This window comes from Mobula birostris, chromosome X, assembly GCF_030028105.1.
Source record: "Mobula birostris isolate sMobBir1 chromosome X, sMobBir1.hap1, whole genome shotgun sequence".
In the NCBI taxonomy this organism is placed as follows: domain Eukaryota; kingdom Metazoa; phylum Chordata; class Chondrichthyes; order Myliobatiformes; family Myliobatidae; genus Mobula; species Mobula birostris.
In genome coordinates this window covers 34,612,898-34,636,535 of record NC_092402.1, presented here as the reverse complement: position 1 = coordinate 34,636,535, position 23,638 = coordinate 34,612,898, and the positions used below count along the sequence as shown (strand labels likewise).

The window sequence follows — 23,638 nt, the reverse complement described above, 5'->3', positions numbered from 1 at the left end:
ATGGTGCCAGATTTTTTACATATTCTGCATTGTCAACAGGTTCTGGAACAGAGGTTTTGGAGAAACTCAAACCTGAGGAACAAGTAAGGCCTGTGGAGTAATACAAATGCCAATATAATCAAGGTGGAATTCAAACACGTGTACATAAACAGGGACAACTAATATGAATCTGCCATTCATTGTGCTCTTCAGAACCATAAACACTCAGATCTTTCAACATTCTAAAATGTGATTTTACAAATAATGAGATTAGCACTAGAAATTCTGTTACCTACAGGGTGTTTCCAATGGGCATGTATACCATAAACTGAAATACTGAAATGTTTTATTTTCTGTGAAACATTTTTATAATTCAATGTGATATTATAAGATAATTTGCCTGCACTCTTTGTTTCAGAATGCCTTTTTGACTTTTTATATGTTACTTGGGTATGTGAAAATGTCTATCCTTTATTTTGAGCGAGAACATTTTTTCAACTGTTGCAAGTTTCCATGAAAAGGCCATTATTATCAGGCGTTAACAATAAACTTTTGAGTTCAACTGGAATAAAGATTTAATTTAGAAATGGGGCTGAGGATGATGTTTTTCTATTTCATTTCAGTGGGTTCTGAAGTGGCCGACTCTGTCACTGTTGGAGGGCAGAAGGATTTTGGGTTGTTTGGGAGCTGGTTAGCTGGTGCACTCTTTCTACCATTTGCTGTGTACTCCCAATGAGTGGACTCTCAGTTTTCAATGCTCTATTTTCTATTTTGTGCAGTCACTGGCCACAAGCCAGTGGTGATGTTACACATTTTCATGGCGGCTTTGAAACGGTTCTTGAAATAATTCTTGACGTCTTTCCTCTATCCACATGGGAGTTTCATGCCATGACAGAACTCAGAAGAGAATGTCTATTTTGAGAGACCATTAACTGCTTTGTATCCAACACATTGTAACTGGAGTATCAGTGTCAGCATTTTGGCCTGGGAGAGTACACCAGAGTGATGCTTTGCTTATCCCACTGATGGACTTTCTTGAGATAACCTTGGTGGTATCTCTCTTTAAGTGCCTATGTCACAAAAGTGGAAAAGGTGCAGAGATCACTATTAGCTGGTAGATTATAAAATTTGTGTCAGAACATATGTTCTTCTTTGCCTGGCCAGAAGCTGTACTGCTGCAGTGAAGATGGTGAGAATTTGATAATCAACATCTGCCTTCATGGAGATTAGACTCCATGACCCCAAATTTTCCTGATCATGAAAATTACTGTTGGCGATGTTGTATAGCAGGGGGTCAGATTGCGGTTGCAACTTGGTCTCTTGTATGTTTAATGTTGGAGTCAGCAATAACTTGAGGCTTGGTTTCTGAATCTGCAAACACACAAGCAATCTCTGTGTTGCAGATCACCTGTGTGGTAGATGCCTCTCGGCTGAATAGTTTCCCATTAATTAGCTCCAATGAGTGTGAAGCACAGTAATACAGTGAGTAAGACTGAGGTTTGTGTAGGGGTGATCATGGGGAAATACCACCTGGAAAGAGGACCTTTATGCCAACCCACCCAGGGTAGCCCACAAAAACTAGTCCCATACCACAACTGGCCCGTATCCCTCTTCCGATGCAAAATCTGATCGAAATGTCTGTTAAATGTCGTTATTGTACCTGCAAATGGCACGGCCTGTTTGACACCTCATTAATGGAACACTGGGGGCTGTAGGCAAAACGGAGGGGGAATAAATTCCATGCCCAGGACGGTGACTGGTTCGGCGGAACATCTGCCTGGGTACTGGGACTCGGGGGAGGAATCAGATGGCGGCACGGTACGGCGGTGGGAAGGTTTGAAGAGGCCGTTGCACGGTCCCCAGCACATTCGTACTGAAGGAGTTCGAGGGGAGTGGGGCGATGAACGAGTCGGATGTCAAGCCGCTCGGGCGCGGCGGTTATCACTGTTCACTCTGCGATATCCGAGTTCCCAACAGTGAGTCCGCGGGCGGGAGGTTTCGGGAGCACGCACGGCTAGTGGTGGTAGGGCGACGGGTGCGCGCAGCGGCCAATGAGTTGGGGAGAGGGTTTTGAGCGCATCGCCATCCCCGGCCTGTGATTTTGCTCCCCACCCCCACCTTTGCCCTGCGATTGGCCCCTTTTCCCCTCACCGCCATCCCCGGTTTCTGATTGTCCCCTACATTTCCCCCACTATTCCATAGCCACCTGTTTTTTTTTACCTCATGCATGTCTTGCGCTCAATTTTACTTCTTTACCTCCTTCAAAACATCCTTATCTTCACCCCAGATTGGTGGAAGAGCCTGAGAGTAATATAGCATGGATATAGACCTTTCGGCCAAATGAGTCCAAGTCTATTATGGCGCCTACCCAGATGATTCCAATTATTTGGATTTGGCTCATGCTCCTCAAGACCTGTCCCTACACGTAGTGCTTCTCAAATGACACCATTGTACCTACCTCAACTCATTCTATATACCCACCACCCTCTCCGTGGAAAAAGTTGCCTTCTGGTTGCTTTTAAGTCGTTCCCCTCTCACTCTAAACCTATGCCCCCAAGTTTTGGCTTCCCTTACCTTGGGCAAAGACTGCTATTGTTCACTTTATCTCTGCCTCCATAATTTTAAACATTTCTATAAGGTCATCCCTCATTCTCGCAAACACGAGGAATTCTGCAGATGCTGGAGATTCAAGCAACACACATCAAAGTTGCTGGTGAACGCAGCAGGCCAGGCAGCATCTCTAGGAAGAGGTACAGTCGACGTTTCAGGCCGAGACCCTTCGTCAGGACTAACTGAAGGAAGAGCTAGTAAGAGATTTGAAAGTGGGAGGGGGAAATCCAAAATGATAGGAGAAGACAGGAGGGGGAGAGATGGAGCTAAGAGCTGGATAGGTGATAGGCAAAAGGGATATGATGCTGGAGAAGGGAGAGGATCATGGGATGAAAGGCCTAGGGAGAAAGGAAGGGGGAAGCCCAGAGGATGGGCAAGGAGTATAGTGAAAGGGACAGAGGGAGAAAAAGGAGAGAGAAAAATTTAATAATAAATAAGGGATGGGGTACGAAGGGGAGGTGGGGCATTAACGGAAGTTAGAGAAGTCAGTGTTCATGCCATCAGGTTGGAGGCTACCCAGACGGAATATAGGGTGTTGTTCCTCCAGCCTGAGTGTGGCTTCATCTTTACAGTAGAGGAGGCCGTGGATAGACATGTCAGAATGGGAATGGAACGTGGAATTTAAATCTGTGGCCACTGGGAGATCCTGCTTTCTCTGACGGACAGAGCGTAGGTGTTCAGCAGCTTCCATTCCAGGAAACTACCTTCAAACGTCACCCTCTGCTTGCTCCCTCCAAACCAATTTTGAATCCACCTAACCAGCTCTCCCTTAATTCCACCTAACCTTCCAGACCTTTTCGAAGGCCTTGCTTAAGCCCAAGTAGACGGGATGTTTGTGTATCTCTGAACCACAGTCTCAGGATGTTTCCATGTTGCTTTACTATTGAGCACAGAGACTGCCAACTCCCTATGTTCCTGCCACTGGGTGGCTTTTTTTTTAACTATCGGTCCAGTCAGCATAGGAATTTAAAAACGCAAACACGAGGAATTCTGTAGATGCTGGAAATTCAAGCAACACACATCAAAGTTGCTGGTGAATGCAGCAGGCCAGGCAGCATCTTTAGGAAGAGGTACAGTTGATGTTTCGGGCCGAGACCCTTCGTCAGGACTAACTGAAGGAAGAGCTAGTAAGAGATTTGAAAGTGGGAGGGGGAGATCCAAAATGATAGGAGAAGACAGGAGGGGCAGGGATGGAGCCAAGAGCTGGACAGGTGATTGGCAAAGGGGATATGAGAGGATCATGGGACAGGAGGATGGGCAAGGGGTAAAGTGAGAGGGACAGAGGGAGAAAAAGGAGAGAGAGAATGTGTATATAAATAAATAACGGACGGGGTATGAGGGGGAGGTGGGGCATTAGTGGAAGTTAGAGAAGTCAATGTTCATGCCATCAGGTTGGAGGCTACCCAGACGGAATATAAGGTGTTGTTCCTCCAACCTGAGTGTGGCTTCATCTTTACAGTAGAGGAGGCCGTGGATAGACATATCAGAATGGGAATGGGATGTGGAATTAAAATGTGTGGCCACTGGGAGATCCTGCTTTCTCTGGCGGACAAAGCGTCTCTCTCCTTTTTCTCCCTCTGTCCCTCTCACTATACCCCTTGCCCATCCTCTGGGTTCCCCCCGCTCCCCCTTTTCTTTCTCCCTGGGCCTCCTGTCCCATGATCCTCTCGTATCCCTTTTGCCAATCAACTGTCCAGCTCTTGGCTCCATCCCTCCCCCTCCTGTCTTCTCCTATCATTTTGGATCTTCCCCTCCCCCTCCCACTTTCAAATCTCTTTCTAGCTCTTCCTTCAGTTAGTCCTGAGGAAGGGTCTCGGCCTGAAACGTCGACTGTACCTCTTCCTAGAGATGCTGCCTGGCCTGCTGCTTTCACCAGCAACTTTGATGTGTGTTGCTTGAATTTCCAGCATCTGCAGAATTCCTCGTGTTTTAGTTTGTTTAGTGCTTTTATTTCTGTTGGAAATGATTGCTTCAGAGCAGATATATGTTCCCCTTTCAATAGATAACATCCACTTTTCGGAGATGTTGAGACATTTTGAACTTCAGCAAGATATGAAAATGCTCCACTCTCTATATTCTCCTTTTTTTGTGCGTCACATTGATATCATCTGGACAGAAAACCGAAGAACCAAAGGGTTCAAAATAATTGAATATATTTAAATAACATAAGAAATGGAAATAGACCAATCGGTCTCTCAGACCTGATTCTCCATTCAGCAAGATGATGACATCTTAGTTTGGCCTCAACACCACTTGTACTGAAAGAAAGTATGCAATATTAGATCTCCTATTAGGAAACAAGTTAGGACAGGTGATGAAAGTGTGTGTAGGGGAATACTTTGGTTCCAGTGATCATAACACCATTAGTTTCAAATTGATCATGGATAAAGATAGATCTGGTCCTTGGGTTGAGGTTCTAAACTGGAAAAAGGCCAAATTTGAAGAAATGAGAACGATCTAAAAAGCGTGGATTGGGACAGGTTGTTCTCTGGCAAGGATGTGATTGGTAACTGGGAGGCCTTCAAAGGAGTAATTTTGAGAGTGCAGAGTTTGTATGTTCTTGTCCGAATTAAAGGCAAAGTGAGTAAGAATAAGGAACCTTGGTTCTCAAGCAATATTGGAATTCTGATAAAGAAGAAGAGAGATGTATGACATGTATAGGAAACGGGGAGCAAATAAGGTGCTTGAGGAGTATAAAAAGTGCAAAAAAAACAAGTAAGAAATCAGGAGGGCTGAAAGAAGACATGAGGTTACTTTGGCAGTCAAGGTGAAGAATAATCCAAAGAGCTTCTACAGGTATATTAAGAGCAAAAGGATAGTAAGGGATAAAATTGGTCCTCTTGAAGATCAGAGTGGTCAGCTATGTATGGAACCAAAAGAAATGGGGGAGATCTTAAATGGGTTGTTTGCGTCTGTATTTACAAAGGAAATTGGAATGGAGTCTATGGAAATAAGGCAAACAAGTAGTGAAGTCATGGAACCTATACAGATTGAAGAGGAGGAGGTGCTTGCTATCTTGAGGCAAATCAGAGTAGGAAAATCCCCAGGACATGACAGGGTATTCCCTCAGACCTTGAAGGAGACGAGTGTTGAAATTGCAGGGGCCCTGGCAAGTATATTTAAAATGTCGGTATCTACGGGTGAGGTGCCGGAGGATTGGAGGATAGCTCATGTTGTTCCCTTGTTTAAAAAAGGCTCTAAAAGTAATCCGGGAAATTATAGGCCGGTAAGTTTGATGTCGATAATAGGTAAATTACTGGAAGGAGTACTAAGAGATAAGATCTACAAGTATTTGGATAGACAAGAACTTACTAGGGAGAGTCAACATGGCTTTGTGTGTGGTAGGTCATGTTTAACAAATCTATTAGAGTTTTTCAAGGTGGTTACCAGGAAAGTGGATGAAGGGAAGGCAGTGGATGTCGTCTACATGGACTTCAGTAAGGCCTTTGACAAGGTCCTGCATGGGAGGTTAGTTAGGAAGATTCAGTCGCTAGGTATACATGGTGAGGTGGTAAATTGGATTAGACATTGGCTCAATGGAAGAAGCCAGAGAGTGATAGTGGAGGATTGCTTCTGTGAGTGGAAGCCTGTGACTAGTGGTGTGCCACAGGGATCAGTGCTGGGTCCATTGTTATTTGTCATCTATGTCAATTATCTGGATGATAATGTGGTAAATTGGATAGCAAACTTGCTGATGATACAAAGATTGGAGGTGTAGTGGACAGTGAGGAAGGTTTTCAAAGCTTGCAGAGGGATTTGGGCCAGCTGGACAAATGGACTGAAAAATGGCAGATGGACCTTAATACAGACAAGTGTGAGGTATTGCACTTTGGAAGGACAAACCAACGTTAGAACATACAAGGTAAATGGTAGGGCACCGAAGAGTGCAGTAGAACAGAGGGATCTGAGAATACAGATACAAAATTCCCTAAAAGTGGCGTCACAGGTAGATAGGGTTGTAAAGAGAGCTTTTGGTACATTGGCCTTTATAAATCAAAGTATTGAGTATAAGAGTTGGAATGTTATGGTGAGGCTGTATAACGCATTGGTGAGGCTGAATCTGGAGTATTGTGTTCAGCTTTGGTTACCAAATTACAGGAAGGATATAAATCAGGTTGAAAGAGTGCAGAGAAGGTTTACAAGGATGTTGCTGGGACTTGAGAAACTGAGTTACAGAGAAAGGTTGAATAGGTTAGGACTTTTTTCCCTGGAGCGTAGAAGAATAAGGAGAGATTTGATAGAGGTATATAAAATTATTATGGGTATAGATAGAGTGAATGCAAGCAGGCTTTTTCCACTGAGGCAAGGGGAGAAAAAAACCAGAGGACATGGGTTAAGGGTGAAGGGGGAAAAGTTTAAAGGGAACATTAGTGGAGGGGGGCTTCTTCACACAGAGAGTGGTGTGAGTGTGGAATGAGCTGCCGGATGAAATGGTAAATGCAAGCTCACTTTTGACATTTAAGAAAAACTTAGACAGGTACATGGATGGGAGGTGTATGGAGGGATATGGTCCAGGTGCAGGTCAGTGGGACTAGGCAGAAAAATGGTTTGGCACAGCCAAGAACGGCCAAAAGGCCTGTTTCTGTGCTATAATGCTCTGTGGTTCTAATACCCCGTAGTTGTAGATAATCCCACTAGGCGAAGCATTCAGCATCTATTATGTTAATTCCCAACTGCATGTTTTTTCAAGTTCTTTCTTTTCAAATCAGAGATCATCTCTGTACTAAACTTCAAATATTATAGGCCCAACTTATTCAACCTTTTTCATCTGGTCATCCCTTCCCCATGGAATCAACCGAATGAACTTTCTCCAATATGTGTATAATTTCTTAAAAATGGAAAGGAGAATTAATATGGATCATAAAATACAGTAGTCCTAGCACTGGCTCTATTAGCATGGACACAATTATGCGTACTTTTTCATCCAGTTTTTCTTCATCAGAATTAAAGTTGAATACAGAATTTAGGAAATGTAACATAAAATATGTTTTGTTTTCAGTCCTGCCATTTATCGTAAACGTCTATGCTTCATATTGTCAGTGAGCTGTAGCTTTCTGTATTCAAGTTACCTCTTGAAATCATAGTGCAAGATATACGATGCAAAACTTTGATTCTTCTTTGAAGCCCTCTCATTGCTCAGTTAGAAACATAGAAAACCTACAGCACAATACAGGCCCTTCAGCCCTACAGTGCTGTGCCGAACATGTACTTACTTTAGAAATTACCTAGGGTTACCCATAGCCCTCTTTTTTTCTAAGTTCCATGTACCTATCCAGGAGCCTCTTAAAATACCCTATTGTATCCGCCTCCAGCACAGTCGACGGCAGCCCATTCCACGCACTCACCACTCTCTGCGTAAAAAAACTTACCCCTGACATCCCCTCTGTACCTACTTTCAAGCACCTTAAAACTGTGCCCTCTTGTGTTAGCCATTTCAGCCCTGGGCGAAAGCCTCTGACTATCCACATGATCAATGCCTCTCATCATCTTGTACACATACTTGGACACATCACAGAATCCCTGAAGTAAATTATGTTTCAAGAGAAGCACACAAAGTAAATTTAGTCCTTATTTGATTTTAAATAGCTTGAAAAAAGTAGAAAAGAGATGGTCATTCCCTCTTTATAGTTTATGAACTCTTGTTTTTCAGGTCCCTCCCTAACTGAACACATTAAAGGAAAGAAACATCAAAAGCTTTTGAGTGTGAGGAATACCAGGAAGTTGCAGCAAGAGAAGAGTGTGTTTGTTAGTGGTTTCCAAAAAGGCACATCGAACTTGGAGATAACAGATTACTTTCAAAACTTTGGCACAGTTGCAAGCGTGATAATGGACAAGGACAAAGTAAGTTAAAACCCAGCTTACTTCAATATGATCTTAATTTGTCGGCAATCGCCTCTGATCTGGGCCAACATTTACGTGCCAGGCGGCACCTAATTCATTAGCTTGTTTATTTCGACTTTTTTCTTAAAGATGTGCTGGGTGCGTCCCGGCTACTGCTGCATTCTTCGCAGATCGGTATCTGTCCGTGGCCCGGGGGTTGGGGTGGTGGGACACTGAGGTGTCATCTGTTTCCATCAGGGCAGGCGGGTCATCTTCTTCTATGTCTGCCTGCCTCGATGTCGAAGTTCGAGGTTCGTCTTCTGCTGTGGCTGATGTGGAAGGCTTGAAAAACGACAGTATGCTTGACTGCTAGCCTCGTGCATTTTTTCTATCATACAGTTCTTTGTAAGCACTCACACCATCCTGCAAATATGCCCTGAACCGACGTACCCTTTCAAAATTAAGGTCGTACTTTATCATTGCAGCGAAAATCTTATGCAGTTGCTTCATGTTCAGTTCCTGGACAACTTCACTTTCGGTCCATTCGCTACTGCATTTGGTTTCGATTGTTATCCTTTCCTCTTCCAATTGCATCAGCTCTTCATCTATCAGTTCTTGGTCATGGGATCCCAAAACCTCTTCAACATCATCTTTGTCAACTTCCACAAGCCAAACTCACTTTGTCCTTACTTCGTTCACCATGATCAAAACGCTTAATCATGTCTAGTTTTACGCAAAGTGTAACACCCTTATGAGCTCTTTTAGGCTTTTCTGATACCTTAGAACTTATCTTGCTAACGGCTGCTCACAGACACGTGTTTAAGTAATGCTGGCGAGAATGCAGTTCCGAATCTGGGGGAGAGCGGCTGCTTTTTTGGCGCGCTGCCTTTTTTTGTAACAGTGAAAACACCTTCTGTTAGCGAAAACAGGGAACTAATGTAGGTCTTTCGTAACAGTGAGGTTTCGTAAAGCGAAGGTTCGAAAAGCAGGGGACACCTGTATATATTTAAAGAGTGGAAAAAAAGCAACACAGCTTCCTGAAAATCTGCTGTAAAGCAGGAAATGATAAGAATATTCATCAGGTTAAGCAGCATCTGTGGAGAACTCAGATTTAAATTCTGGCATTTGAACCGAATAAAAACACTGATTTTAAAATCTGAATATGTGGTGTTTACAAGCTATATTTCTGGAAATGAAACAGAAAAATCAGAGAAGGGAAGGGAATAGTCTCAGGTGAACTACAAGAAGTAAAGGTAGTATCTGGCAGCAGAATTGATGAAACTTTCAAGATTAGGTCAAGAGCCACATGTGGCACTGCCAATAACCATCAGTGTTAACAGAGAATGAGGTGTAGAAAGGACCCCATAACAAGAATGTCCTACTTGTCCCATATCCCTTTCCACTGTAACATTTATTTGAAGGAAGCCAGTAGGATGAATAAATAACATAATCTGAGAATTAGTTCAGCTAGATGGAGGAGGGTGATGGTGGAGGTTGTGGAGAAGGACTTTGACCTTTTTCAAAGAAAATCTGGAGAGCTGTAGATTCTCTAGCTATTGAGGGTTGGATGTAGAGGGTGAAAATTATCGGCCATAATCATAAAATCTGGAAATTGTTCAAAGTGGCGGAGTAACTGTGGTAAATGTTGGTGGGAGAATACTAGTATGGGGAGGGAAACTCAATCAAGAGCCTTGGAGAGGAGATAAAGGTGGTCTAACAATGCTATCTTCCATACCACTGCTGTTGTAGATGAGCACACATTCATATCTGTACCATTTTTTTGAAGCTACTTTCACCTTTAAAACTTCCTGCCAGAACTATAATAGCACTTAATCTATGATCCTGAAAGACTGTTCTTATTTTGTTGTACTAGTTCGTGGTCCTCTCTTAAGGAATTTCTGATTGGTTAGAAAGGTAAACAATTGACTGATTTGAAGGTAATTTATTAAGTCTGCATGTAAACTGACTGTAAATGATTGTGGTTTATTAACCATGCAATGTTTTCATCAATAGGGATTATATGCAATTGTTGAGATGGAAAGTAATGAAGAAGTGGAAAAAGTGCTGTCTATCCCACAACACGCCATGAACGGTCAGAAGCTAAGAGTGAAACAGAGAGAGTATAAGGAATTCAAGTATATTCCAAAGAAAAAGCAGGATCCTGGGAAAAAACTGTTCGTAGATTTTGAAGAATTGTCTTTGGCTCTCTGTCAAGCAGTTGATGTAAGTATCATCCCTCGTGGATGCAGCAAATCTTTGGGATATGATTGTGCAGTTTCAATTAGAATGCATTGCCCTTCTCCCCAACATGTATTTTTTTTTATTGTTCTTCATTCAACTATGTTGTTGTTTGAAAGGTATCACTTGAAGATTTACTTCATCTGAAAATAGTGGCAGTTTAGAAATTATGGTCTAAGTAGTTTCTTGGCTGAAAGGTGGAAAATGCCTTTAAAAGGGTGTTTCAAGTATGAATTTGCAGTTAATAGAAAATTTAATATGGTAAATACAGCAGGTATTTCCTCACTCTCCTTATCTGTAGCTTAAAAGGATTTATGTTAAATGCTGAAATTCACTGAGATTTATGGCAGGAAAATCTCAACATTCCCCAGTGAGAATCTGGTAAATTGTTTATTTCCAATTTAATTTGTACTCAACATTGTTTTGTTCACTAATAGACTAAAGCTGCCTGGTATTACATAACATTTTTCTTTGCAAAACCAGCTGCAAACAAAATAGCTGTAGCTGACTTTCTCCTAAGCATAAGGTGTAGAGGTCTTAATCCATTGTTTTAAATGGGATCTCTGGCTGTAAAGAAAAAAAGAAAAAAAAACTTTTAGAATGTCTTGATTATATTTCAGCAAATTGTAATTTAAAGTTGATGCAGTTTAGATAAAACTAGAACAATTCTTCCATATTTTTTGAGTTTGCATTCAATTATAATAAATACCATTTTACCCTTATGGCTTTTGCTCAGTAATAGGAGCAAAATCAGTTATACAATTTTTTTCCAAACAAAAATTTGTACTGTACAATGTCTTAAAATTCAAAATTTACTGGGGTTTAAATGGAATACTATGAAAATAAATGAAAGGTGGTGTTTCTTCTGTGCTGAAAACAACTTGATCTGAGATTCACTTATTTCGTAAGTAGAGGTTCTTTTGTAGCACATCTCAGCATCATTTTTCTAAATTGACAAATGTTCCTGTGGCTCATGGAATCAGATCTATTTCTGTTTTGAATCCAATCACTATAATATGTAAACAAAGCATTTGTTTAGTTCTCAAAGCCACTCTGCTGGTACAATGTGGTTTATTTTTAGTTAAAAGTTCTAAAGAAATAAATTTTCTTCCTACAAATTCCTTGAATTTTGTTGTTATAAAGTCTTTGGATCTGTTCACAGTATCTGATCAGTTCCAGTAGAATTTATCCACACAGTCATTGTCAAGTTTTGTACAAAAAAAAACTATTCCATTTAATTTCCATCCACTCGTGAGATCAGCTTAGTATCACAAAACATTAAATGATTTTCTATATAAAACTAAAACTGTTGATTACTCCTGTTGTTCTGAGTAATTACAGCAATGGCTTGTATGACAGGTTGATGAACAGTTGAAGAAGTTGTTGGAGTTGTTTGAGTTTACAGACGATGAAAGAATGCTTAGGAAGCTGATTGTGTCACTATTACAAGAGGTCTTTTTAGAATTCTTCCCAGGTAAGTGTTCTGTTTATCATTGATCTTTAATAATTGTTTTGTTTTCTCTCTCTCCCCCGATCTATCTATCACTATATGTATGTATATATGTGTGTGTGTGTATGTCTCTCTCTCTCTCTCTCACTCTCTCTCACACTCTCTCTCACTCTCACACTCTCTCTCACTCTCACACTCTCTCTCACTCTCTCTCACTCTTATGTTTGAATACAGCTTTTGGTGACTTTATTTGTGACATTACAGTGCAATGGGCCCATGTGTCTTTTATGCCGGCAGTCTGGGATAGATTGGAATCCATGTTTCAGGGTTGAAAAGATGAATTAACCTCTAGCATTGTACAATTTGTATTCCTGGCATTATTTCATTTATATGTTGGTAGAATTTATTTCACTCACACAGCAGTTTAGTTTTTGAAGTACTACTTTCTTTCAATATATTGTTAACTAGAACACGAGAACGTAACAGCAAGTGACATATTGTGTTTTTGTACTTAGGTTGTAAAATCTTGCCCTTTGGGTCATCAGTGAATGCCTTTGATATTCATGGCTGTGACATGGATCTCTTTCTGGATCTTGAAAATACAAAGACTTACCAGGCAAATGCCAATGCTACAGATAAGACTGAAGTATATTTTACGTTTCTTTGAGAAATCTGTTAATACTTGGCCAGTGTTTAAAACCATGAGTGGATTAGAATTTCCCCAGTTGTTGTGTACTTGGCATATTGAATTGTTTTAAACAACCCAAAAGAGTATTAATGATTTCAATTTGAAACTGACATTTAAGCAACACTGCAGAAATTTGTGCTCCTTAAAAAAAAAAGTGTTTTTTTCTAACATTGAGCCTCAATTTAGTTGGTATGAAGTATGATTGATATCTAGTTGTTCTTCTGAGGAGAAAATTGAATTTTGATAGCTAGGTGTTCTGTTCCAAAATGCTTTAATCTAACAAACAGAAGTCATATTATCTAGGTGGCAGAAAAGATACTGTTGCAGTACCTCCCATCTTGTAACGTTTTCTTGAATTAAGATTGGATGAGTGAAGCTGCTTTGAAATTAAGCTGTCATTTTTCGCTCTTAGTAATCTTTGTTTCATTGAGAGGCAAGTTAATAGATTTCTTAGGTAATTACTTCACAATAACTGGTGTAACCTTTGAACTCCTGAGAACAAAATCTGAGTAACTTTAATATTGATATTCAATATAGTGCTGAAAAAATAGATTCTAAATCCAGTTTGTTTTGGAGTCCTCACTTGAAATTTCCCCAGTGGTTTTAACTATTTCATAGCTCATTAAATTTTAATAAATTCCAGCTGTGAAGGTGACAGCCTAAGAGTTGAAAATTAATAATAGCAGCAGAATCCATCCAAATAATATTTTTTTTATATTTAGTTGCAGGGTGTTAAAGATGTTAAACAGGATGCTCAGTCTGAAAGCCAACCTGAGGATTCGATCTTATCGGACATTGACTTGAAAACGTCTACAACACCTGAAATACTTGAACTTGTAGCCACAGTGTTACAGAAGTGTGTTCCAGGTGTTCACAAGGTTCAAGCTGTTACAACTGCCAGGCTACCTGTGGTGAAATTTATCCATAAGGAATCAGGCTTGCAAGGAGACATCTCTATTAATAATAGGTACTGTGCATACCAAGCTAATTGTTTATATTTATAATTAGAGAAAGGAAACTTTCCATCACAAACAATTTTTGTTCCACCATTTTAATCGTTAAGTGTGAAGCATAGATACAAGAATTAAACTGGTTTAGTTGTGAACCTACAATTATTTAATTTCTTTCCCATTATCCCTAAAACCCTTTCTGAGAACTTTTTCATGAGTCTGTTTCTTTGAGCACATTATCACTGCTGAGTTCCCCATCTCTTTCTTCCTTTTTTATCTTTCTAATTAACTTTCCAAATCCTCATAAGCCAATCTGGTTTCCTTGCAAACAACCATTCTGTCCCTAATCTCTTCAAGGTCATTGAATATGCTGTAAACTTCCATTATATCCAACTAAATTGGGACTTGCCAAAAGAAGGGTATCTTCAGCAGTGCCTTCACTTTCTATTCCTAGTACCATTTTCTTTGCACTCCCTTAAAATCCTGTCCTACTTTTCTACAACTACACACTAGTAATTGGCAATATTTGCATTTGTATGGTTTCAGCCTTGTGACGTATATGGTAATATTCAGTTGTACCTCTTTGTGGATTCCTTCACTCTATTTGTTATCTTGCTTTAGAAGAGTTTCTTTCATTAAAGTTGAAGGAGGATGAGTCATCCCCTTTGACCCTGTCTACTATCTCTGTACCCTTATCATTTTCGCTCCTTTCCTGATAACTTCCTTGTGCTCTTCTGCATTCTAAATCCCAAGCTGTCCAAAATCCCTTATACTTTCCAGCTGATTGATTCCCATAAAATGGCCAAACTCAAACTTGAGCAATTTACCTCTGAAATCTTAATTAATAACTTTGTCATTTATAGTAATCTCCTGATCTATTTTTATCTTTATTGCTGTTTATCCAAACTTTCTGAATATATCTATTTACTAGGTCCTCCTCACACTTTTCTTAATTAGGTGGTCAGAACTCCCAACTACAAATTTAAAATTCCATCATGGTCTTTCTTCTCCTTATCTCTGTACCTGTAGAGTATCTCTGTACATTCCTCTGACTCCATAGCTCTCCCAACTTCAGCTGTTTTTCCCTGTGCTGTGTAATTCATATCCTAAATCTTACCAAATCTCCAGTTTCTCCTCCTTTTTAAGATCTTCATTGGATTTCATTTCTTTGATAAAGATGTTGGTCAAAAGGTAATGTCCTGTTTAGGCTTGTGATCCTCTGAAGTGGCTTAGACATTCTTAATAAATTATGTCTCTGAGAACTTGGTCTTTCATGATTTTTTTAAAAATGTTTTTCATGCGTATGTCAAACTATAACTTCATATAATTAAAATTTCTGTGCCAGTGATCTTCACTACAGAGTGGTGATTTTAGTTACTATAAAATCAAAATTAACTATGATTTTTAATACAAAACAAAGTAAAGCTAACAAAGGCTAAATAAAGCATTTTATTAGATGGCTTGAAATTCTTATAAGAATAATAGAAAATGTTGTATTTTATAGATTGGCTGTACGTAACACAATGTTTCTTCAGTTGTGTGCTTCATTGGATCCAAGAGTGAGGTCTCTGGTTTATGCTATTCGCCATTGGGCAAAACAGAAACACTTGGCTGGTAAGATATTCTCCCTCAGCTGCAGTTATTGTATATGTAATTTTGAGACCATGAGCATTCACCTAAGTAGAGGGTGAAGACAAGAGTGAATGGAAATTTTAACCAATTGAATGAGCCTTTAAAGTTGTTGCTCATGTACATTGCTTTGAAAAAGTACTCAGCCACACGGTTCCTCAATTAGGCTGACGTTTTTCTGTGAACGACTTTCATGGTGTTCTTTGTGTCGTGGCTATCTGGAGAAGACGAATCTCAGAGTTGTATACTGCATTCATACTTTGATAATAAATGAACCTTTGAACCCTTTGTTCATATCAATGAGTATAACAACCAGGGATTTTGATCAACTTAACTGAGAACTTTTATTTGTGAATCACGTGCTCCTTTTTTCACAGTAGAGCCCAAAAAAAATCAAGAAAAATTGTAAAGCATGAAAAATTAAAAATTCAAAAACTGAAATGTCAACAGTTCAAAAAATATTTATCCCCCTTTGCTCAGTACTAAGTTGAACAGCCAGTGGTCTTTTTGTATAAGTCTCTATTAGCTTTGCAGAATGTGATGGAGCAAGATTTGCCCATTTCTCCTTGCAAAATGTTCAAGCTGTGCCAGGTTATTTGGGGAGCGGCGCTGTACAGCAATCTTGAGGTCTTGTCAGAGATGTTCAATCGGGTTGACATTAGGATTCTGTCTGGACCACTCAAGAACATATATTTCTTATTTGAAGCCCATTCCATAGTTGCTCTGGCAGTGTGCTTTGGGTGGTTGTCCTGGTGAAAAAGACTAACTTCCTCCCCAATTTAAGCTTTCTGGCAGTTGGTTGCAGGTTTTTATCCAGGATCTCTCTGTATTTAGCAGCATTCATCTTCCCATCAATCCTGACCAGATTTTCCATCTCTGCTGCTGAAGGGCACCCCCATAGCATGATGCTACCCCCACCATACTTTACAGTAAGGATGGTGTTACCTGACCTGTGTGCAGTATTAGATTTATGCCACACATACCACTTGGTGTTGAGGCCAAAAGTTTCCACTTTAGTCTCATCAGAACGCAAGACCTCATTCAATGTTTTTATAGTATCCTCTAAATGATGCTTTGCTAAGTCTTTACAGGCAAGGAAGTGTTTTTTTTTTCGTGGAATGTGTGGCATATATTTAATATTGCATATCAGTCAGGTAGCACAAAGCCCAGTCAGACATATGGCCTTAACCCAATTGAACATCTCTGGCAAGGCCTCAAGCTTGCTGTCCCCAACTAACCTGACATGGTTTGAGCAGGAATGTACAAATCTTACTTCCAAGATGTTGTGCAAAGTTAAGAGACTTGTCCAAAAGGACTACTGGCTGTAACAGCTGCGAGAGGTGGTTCAGCAAAGGGGGATGAATACTTTTAAACTGCTGGCATTTAAGTTCTTTTGAATTTTTAGTTCTTTATGCTCTACAAATTTCCCTTTTTTACTGTGGGGGGGAAAAAGCGGTATGTGATTCATAGATAAAAGTTCTCATTTAAATTGATCAAAATCTCTGGAACCACACCTCCCTCATGGTTCCGCCTCCTTCTACTACCCATTGTGTTTTCCCCTATTCCTTCTTCACCTTTCCTGCCTATCACCTCCCTGCTTCCCCTCCCCCACCACTTTATCTTTCCCCTTACTGGTTTTTCACCTGGAACCTACCAGCCTTCTCCTTCCCACCCTCCCCCCACCTTCTTTATAGGGTCTCTGCCCCTTCCCCCTACAGTCCTGACGAAGGATTCCGGCCCGAAACGTTGACTGATTATTTCCACGGATGCTGCCCGACCTGCTGAGTTCCTCCAGCGTGTTGTGAGTGTTGCTTTGACCCCAGCATCTGCGGATTATTTTGTGTTTATGAAAGTTGGCAGGAAATTTGAAGGGTCATCCAAAATCACAAGGACAGTCTTTTCAATGGCAGAAGCTGTGAATCTAAATAAACTGTGAGATCAGACTGGAAGATCACTTAGTGGTATGTTAGATTCCCTGCACCAATGTCTCTAGCAGCATTAACCATTTTACATTCTCTTTGTTGATTTAACCATGGGATCCAACATCCATCAGCAGGCTTATTTGCAATCCTAAAAAAGATGGGAAACCCGTCAATCCTGTTAAGTTTTGTGTGCTCTTTCCATGACAGACAGCATGGAGATGTAAAGTGGTGTGTAGCTCTGACACTCTTGATATCATCCTCTTGGTACTTAAGAGGTAAGCAGCTAAAGAGCTAGAAAGTGGAATGCCCCGTACAAGGTCAGATAATGAACTCCTTTTAACAATCATGTTCAAGACCAAGACTTTTATAAACTTCAGGAATGTGATCATCTGTTTGGAGCTTCAGTCATTTACTCTCACCATCAGAATCCAAGAAGGAAATGGTTGTAAATGGACAGGGATCTGTACAGAATCCATTACTTGCTTTTCACAAGATTGTAGAGATTCAAGAAAACTGCCCATCCTTAAATGCACTTGAAGTGGTAGTGAGGAACAATGCTTGTACAGTAATTCCACATTCCATGAATTAACTTTTAAAAATATAGGCCATGGACGTATTTAATCCTGAAACTGAAAAGGGCAAAGTTCCATGTATTCCTGAATTAAAAGTAGAAAATGTTGGAAAGGTATACTAATTCTCTGGAAGAAAATATTGTAGATTGCTGACTTTAAAGAGCTTTGACAAAATGTAATTAATGTGAAACTGTAGCTCTGTTTCTCTTTCAAGATGCCCTTCAATTGCAGGATATTTCTAGTATTTTTTGTTTTTAATTTGTCCTTTCAACACTTGCCATCCATGGTTGCATATGATAAACAACCACTGAACTACTGAAAGGATCTTTTTAAATGAAGAACCATCATTAATCATTTTTATGTTTTAAATTAAATCTTACTCCAATTGTTCTCCAATTTATGTGGTAAGATGTACTATACTTTAATGATCATCTGGTAGAATGTGTAAAACTATAATTTCAATCATAATTCTTGGCCAGTGTAGGTAACTAGCTGGATGCCAAAAGTGACCATGTTTGAAACTGGGTTAGGGCATGATCGGGGTTAGCTGAAACACCTTCTGCAAATGAGTTCATCATCGCTTACATTTTGCAAGAATATCATAGGTTGTGTAGTATGGCTAATACAACCATTTAGTCAAACATTTCCCCTCCTTCAAGTAAGAAAAGTTAAGGTGACTATTCTCTTGAGTCCTTTAAATACCATCCATCAACTTTTCAATACATTATATATTCAAAAATAGATGTGTTCAGATACAGGTCCACAATCCCTTATCCAAAATCCTTGGGGCCAGTTACAGTTCGGATTTCAGAACTTTTCAGATTTCAGACCCCCCCCCCGATACCAAAAAACACGTATGCTCAAGTCTCTTACTTAACCTGTCTCAGTGCGGTGGACTTAAAGACCCAGTGGCTCACCAAACCTACGCACATCCTCCCGTATACTTTAAATCATCTCTGGATTACTTATACTACCTAATACAATGTAAATGCTATGTAAGTAATTGTTATACTGTATTGTTTAGGGAATAATCACAAGAAGAAATTTTATTTCCAACAAAAATATTCAATAAAACATAAAAATATACAGTTTCAAACGAACCGAGTCAAACACATGGTAAATGATTTATTGGAATAAATGTAGAACGTCACTGTCACTATAAAACTTCATTAACTTGTCTTTCTGTTTATTTAAATCATATACAGTGGTAGCTCCGACACTATTTTCTTCAGTAAGACGCCGCACAGACACACCACGATCAAGCTTCTGCAATAACTCCACTTTCTGCGTTATTGATAATGATAGATGCTTCCTTTTCTTTTTCTCATTGTTACACATAGGGGTCTCTGCAGCTCTTTTTGACATTTTCATAGTGAAATTAAACACAAAGTCAACAGTGAACACAAAATATCAGCGAACACGTGTAACCAGTACGAGTGCTGGGCCACAACTGACGTTTGGCAGCCTCTGTTAGTGCTGCCACGTCACACCTGAGTGATGTCAGCTGTTGGCGAAAAAAACTTAGGTTTTTGGAGCTTTTTGGATTTCAGAATTTCGGATAAAGGAATGTGCACCTGTATCATATTTTGCAGATAAAACTTCCATTAGATGGACTTAAATCAGGCACACTATTGCAGGGTTTTATTTCCAAATTGCTAACTTTTGAGTTGGCTTGGGTCAGTCGAGGAACTATACATTAATGTAAAATTCACTTTAATGTGTATTTAACTGTAATATACATGTGTGGGAATATTGCTGTATTTGTGGTATAGTGTTCTCAATGAAATGAATTCCAGATGAAATATAGAAAAATTTAGATTCTCTTTATATTGTTAAACCTATATATTTTTTAAAAACAGCATCTAGCTAGTTTTAGCTGTTTCAATGTTCTTAGACAAAAATGTTTCCACCCATTTGGCTACATAACTTATTTTTCACTTTTGCTTCAGGAAATCCTTTTGGAGGGGGGTCGTTGATGAATAATTATGCAGTTACTCTCTTAGTTGTGTTCTTCCTTCAGAACCGAACATCTCCAGTTCTTCCCACTGTGAACCATTTGAAAGAGCATGCAGGTATGGATATATAAGAAAACAGGGTCAAAGCTTCACTACTGTGAACAGATTTTTCATGTGTTACTGGATTAGGAGAGTGGTATTCACTGAACGTGGTACGTATATGGAATGAGCTGCATACAGAGTGGTTGACACAAGTACAGTACTGTAAAAAAATTTAAAGACGTTTGGACAGGTACATAGATAGGGAAGGTTTAGAAGGATATTGGTCAAATGTGGGCAAATGGGACTAGTGTAGATGGGCATCTTGGTTGGCATGGACCAGTTGACCCAAAGGGCCTGGGCTATGTTACTCTGACTGCCTTCCATCGAATGACTGTCAGCCTTAGCAGTTGTTTTGCCTTTGCATTGTTAGGAAGGGAGATCTTGGATGGTTAAATAATGACCTCTGCAGGGGACTGTGGAGATCACCAAAATCTTCCTTCAACTCTATAAAGTATTTAGAGCCTTTTGATGAAACTGGAATTGTATAGGAGCTTTTAATTTGTACACAAGTTTGAATTTTACTGTGTAGATCTATTATAAAGGGACTCTTGTAAAATAGGAGTAGTTAAAGTAAATCAAACTAGAATGTCATTATTCTGAGAGCATGCATTGAGAAAGTTAACAGTTGAAAGTATCCATAGCCTCAGTAAATAATTGATTGTGAAGGTATGCTGTAGCTTACAAATTGCCATTCTATGCAGATAATGAATTTAAATTATTACAATTATCATATTTATATTTAAGTTACAACCTTTCAGTGAAATGGAACTTAACAGAAAACTTCTTATTAAGGTGAGGAAGACCAGTGTATAATTGATGGCTGGGACTGCACTTTTCCAAGAGATTGCTCTAAAATTGAAGCCAGTAAAAACACTGAAAGTTTATGTAAGTATTTGGTTCTGACTGACTGTAACTTTAAAATTAGTGTTTTATTCTTTTTAAGTTTTATGTAAACAGGTTGTTAAATGTTAATTGAAACTTTAAAATTATTCGCAAACAATGCTGGAAATTAAAAATATTAACAAAGTGTTGTAGAAAGGGAAACAGTTGATGTTTCAGGCCTGAAACACACACTGTTCTGTTTCCACTGATGTTGCCTGTCGTACTGTGTATGTTGAGCATTTATATTTTTTAAAATTAATGGACATAATGCAATAATATTACATTTTAATTTAGGCAAAATGAAATTCAGTTCTGTGGTAGTTATGGTCTTGCATGTTGCTTGTGTAAGTAATCTGTATTCAGCTCCATTTTCAGGGATGGTTATATGAAATTAGTCAGATCAGGCAGCCACTGTCAAGACAGAAATGGAGTTATTGTTTTATATTAATGACCTTTCATTAGGAATTTCCAGCATTCTGTCTTTATATTTCCATTGTCAGCATTATTCTGCTTAATAATCATTGCAATTTGGAGCAAGTTCAAGGCTGCTTCAGTTGGCACCTTACTGCTTCACATTTCTTCAGTTTTTATTGCTGAATGTGGGTGATTGAAGTGATACATTTCATTCCTCCTTTAAATAACCTCTGTCACTGCCACACCAGCATTTAGAACCTTCTTGTTGACAGAGGGAAACTTCTAAAAAGATGGTGAGGTTAAATTTTGCATAGCATGAATAATTATCCTTGGAAATCTGACACATTTTTGTTTGCAACAGGTGTACTACTTGCAGAGTTCTATAAGTTTTATGCTGAATTTGACTACGCTGGAACTGTCATTTCATTGAAGGACGGCAAAGTTCACCTTGTAACTGACTTTATTGGTCCTGATTCTGATAAAAAATTTAAAATTGGTCCAATTAATATCCAGGATCCATTTGAACTGAGTCATAATGTTTCAGGAAATGTCAATGAAAGGACGGCACAAAGGTTTAAGCGACAGTTGGATGAAGCCTGCAAATACTGTCGAAGCCTGCAGTACCAGAGAAAATCTAACAAAGGGAAGGTCTGGGGTATAGTCAGATTGTTTCAACCTTTAAGTAGTACTGACTGTTCCCCTGCATCTTCTCCACATGGAGATCATAGTCCAGGCAAAGAAATGAGCGATGGTGAGAATATGTTGAGTATCCCCTTTAAACTGTCATGCCTTTCCGAGCAAACAAGGGAAAGACTACATGGATCTCCAGATTTTAGAGAAGTTTGGTTTGACAAAGTGTGTCATGCGGTTATATATGTAATGGAGTCTGTCCTTAAATGCAGCTGTTCATTTACTGGGGAAAATGATGTACAGATCAACGATGCCAAGATCCCTAGTTTGGATGAAGCTAAGATTAAAGAAGAAGAGATCAACTTTGGGTTGAAGAGACCATATCCTGTGGAAGAGTTAGCAGAAACATCAAATGCCAAAAGAGCAAAGACTGAAGTTCTGTTGTACAAAGGAGAAGTAACTTGGAAGTGTGCTGTTTGGAACAGAATATGGATTGGACGGAGAAAAATTAGACGTCAGCTTCGTTACAGAACAAATGAATCTGATGCAGATGATCACTCAGTTACCAGTTCCTTAGAAACTGAGGCAAAAGTTACTGAAGCTATATTGCAGCAGGAGGGGATTGGAGATAAATCTAGTCCATTAATAACATTTAAATTAAGTGCCTTTCTGGTTGGAGGTAATGAAGACACGAGGACTGTGATCAGAGTTGCACCAATTCCAGACTGTACTTTATTTGTAGAATTCTTCCATTTCCTGAAATCGTTTGTTCCCAAGATGGCTGAAAAGTGCATTGAAAATTTTGACTAGAATATTAAAGATATGTCATTTAATGTATCTTCATTTTAATAGCTATTTTGTAAACAAAATGAACTGCTTTTTGAAATATGGCAATTTTTTTTGCCCATTGAATAGTTTATAAGTTTCTCAGAAAAACAGTAAATCTGAACAAGAGAAGTTCTATATTTTGAGTTGCTAAAGTAAGCATTTGTGTTGGAAACGTAGAATTGGAGGAAGCAAAATTAGGGCAAGTCTAACAAAAGCTCATTGCATCAAAGTTCTGTATCATTTATGTTGACGAGTGGCTTCATGCTTACACACAGCCAACATGAGTTGGGGTTATTTGGATAGAAATCTGTTAGATGTGTTTTCTCAGTGAGAGGGATATTGGAGATTAAAACTTATGAGACTAATTTTCTCTGTTGAAATGGAATGTCTGTTCTGTTTAAGGACAGAACATGGCTGTAGTTTGGGGTATTTTCTATTTAGTTAATAATTCTGCATATGACTATGCAGAGCAATCTTGTTATGCAATGTATTCAAATTTAACTGAACATTAATTTCTATTTGTAAAGCTCCTTTAACATTGCAAAATTTCTCATGGTGCTTTACAGGAATGTTATCAAACAAAAATGAATGCTGGGCTACTACTAAGGATGTGATCAAAAACTGTGAAAGCACTTAGGCTATGGGTGCCTTAAAGGAAGAGAGTTAGAAAGGTGGAAAGGCTTATGGAGCATATTCCAAAACCTAAAAGTACTGCTGCTAATGATACAGCAAGTAAGTTTGAGAATGCTTGAGGCCAGAATTGGAGGATCACACATATCTCAGGATGTTATAAAACAAATAGAGATCAAGGTGATAAAAGTGAGGCCATGAAGGTATTGTCATTTACTTATTAGCAGTTATCGGAATTCTAAATACAAACTGATTTGTATCAACAGTAAGTTTTGTTTTTGTGAAATACTCTTTTTAAGTACATTTTCTGTGATTCATGGTCCAGCTCTGTTCTATTGT

The 23,638-nt window shown here is 39.2% G+C and overlaps 1 protein-coding gene across 2 annotated transcripts; it reads left to right on the top strand.

Moving 5' to 3' along the window:
- Nucleotides 1–1,802: 1,802 nt before the first annotated feature.
- On the top strand, nt 1,803–22,678 carry tut1 (terminal uridylyl transferase 1, U6 snRNA-specific). Of its 2 annotated transcripts, none has more exons than XM_072249195.1 (10): nt 1,803–1,955; nt 8,240–8,430; nt 10,423–10,632; nt 12,007–12,121; nt 12,613–12,713; nt 13,508–13,752; nt 15,240–15,349; nt 19,808–19,930; nt 20,708–20,800; nt 21,573–22,678. In XM_072249195.1, the coding sequence occupies exons 1-10, from the start codon at nt 1,880–1,882 to the stop codon at nt 22,649–22,651; spliced, it is 2,343 nt and encodes a 780-aa protein (XP_072105296.1). In that variant the 5' UTR covers nt 1,803–1,879; the 3' UTR covers nt 22,652–22,678. The 2 variants fall into 2 exon arrangements, with proteins under 2 accessions (XP_072105296.1, XP_072105295.1); XM_072249194.1 differs by having other exon boundaries at nt 12,613–12,743.
- The last annotated feature ends 960 nt before the right edge of the window (nt 22,679–23,638 follow it).

Excerpts from the sequence above, each read along its gene's own strand:
- tut1 (XM_072249194.1), top strand. The coding sequence starts at position 1,880 with ATGAACGAGTCGGATGTCAAGCCGCTCGGGCGCGGCGGTTATCACTGT. Across the intron at positions 10,633-12,006 it reads CTCTCTGTCAAGCAGTTGAT|GTTGATGAACAGTTGAAGAA; the intron begins GTAAGTATCATC and ends CTTGTATGACAG. Across the intron at positions 13,753-15,239 it reads GACATCTCTATTAATAATAG|ATTGGCTGTACGTAACACAA; the intron begins GTACTGTGCATA and ends TGTATTTTATAG.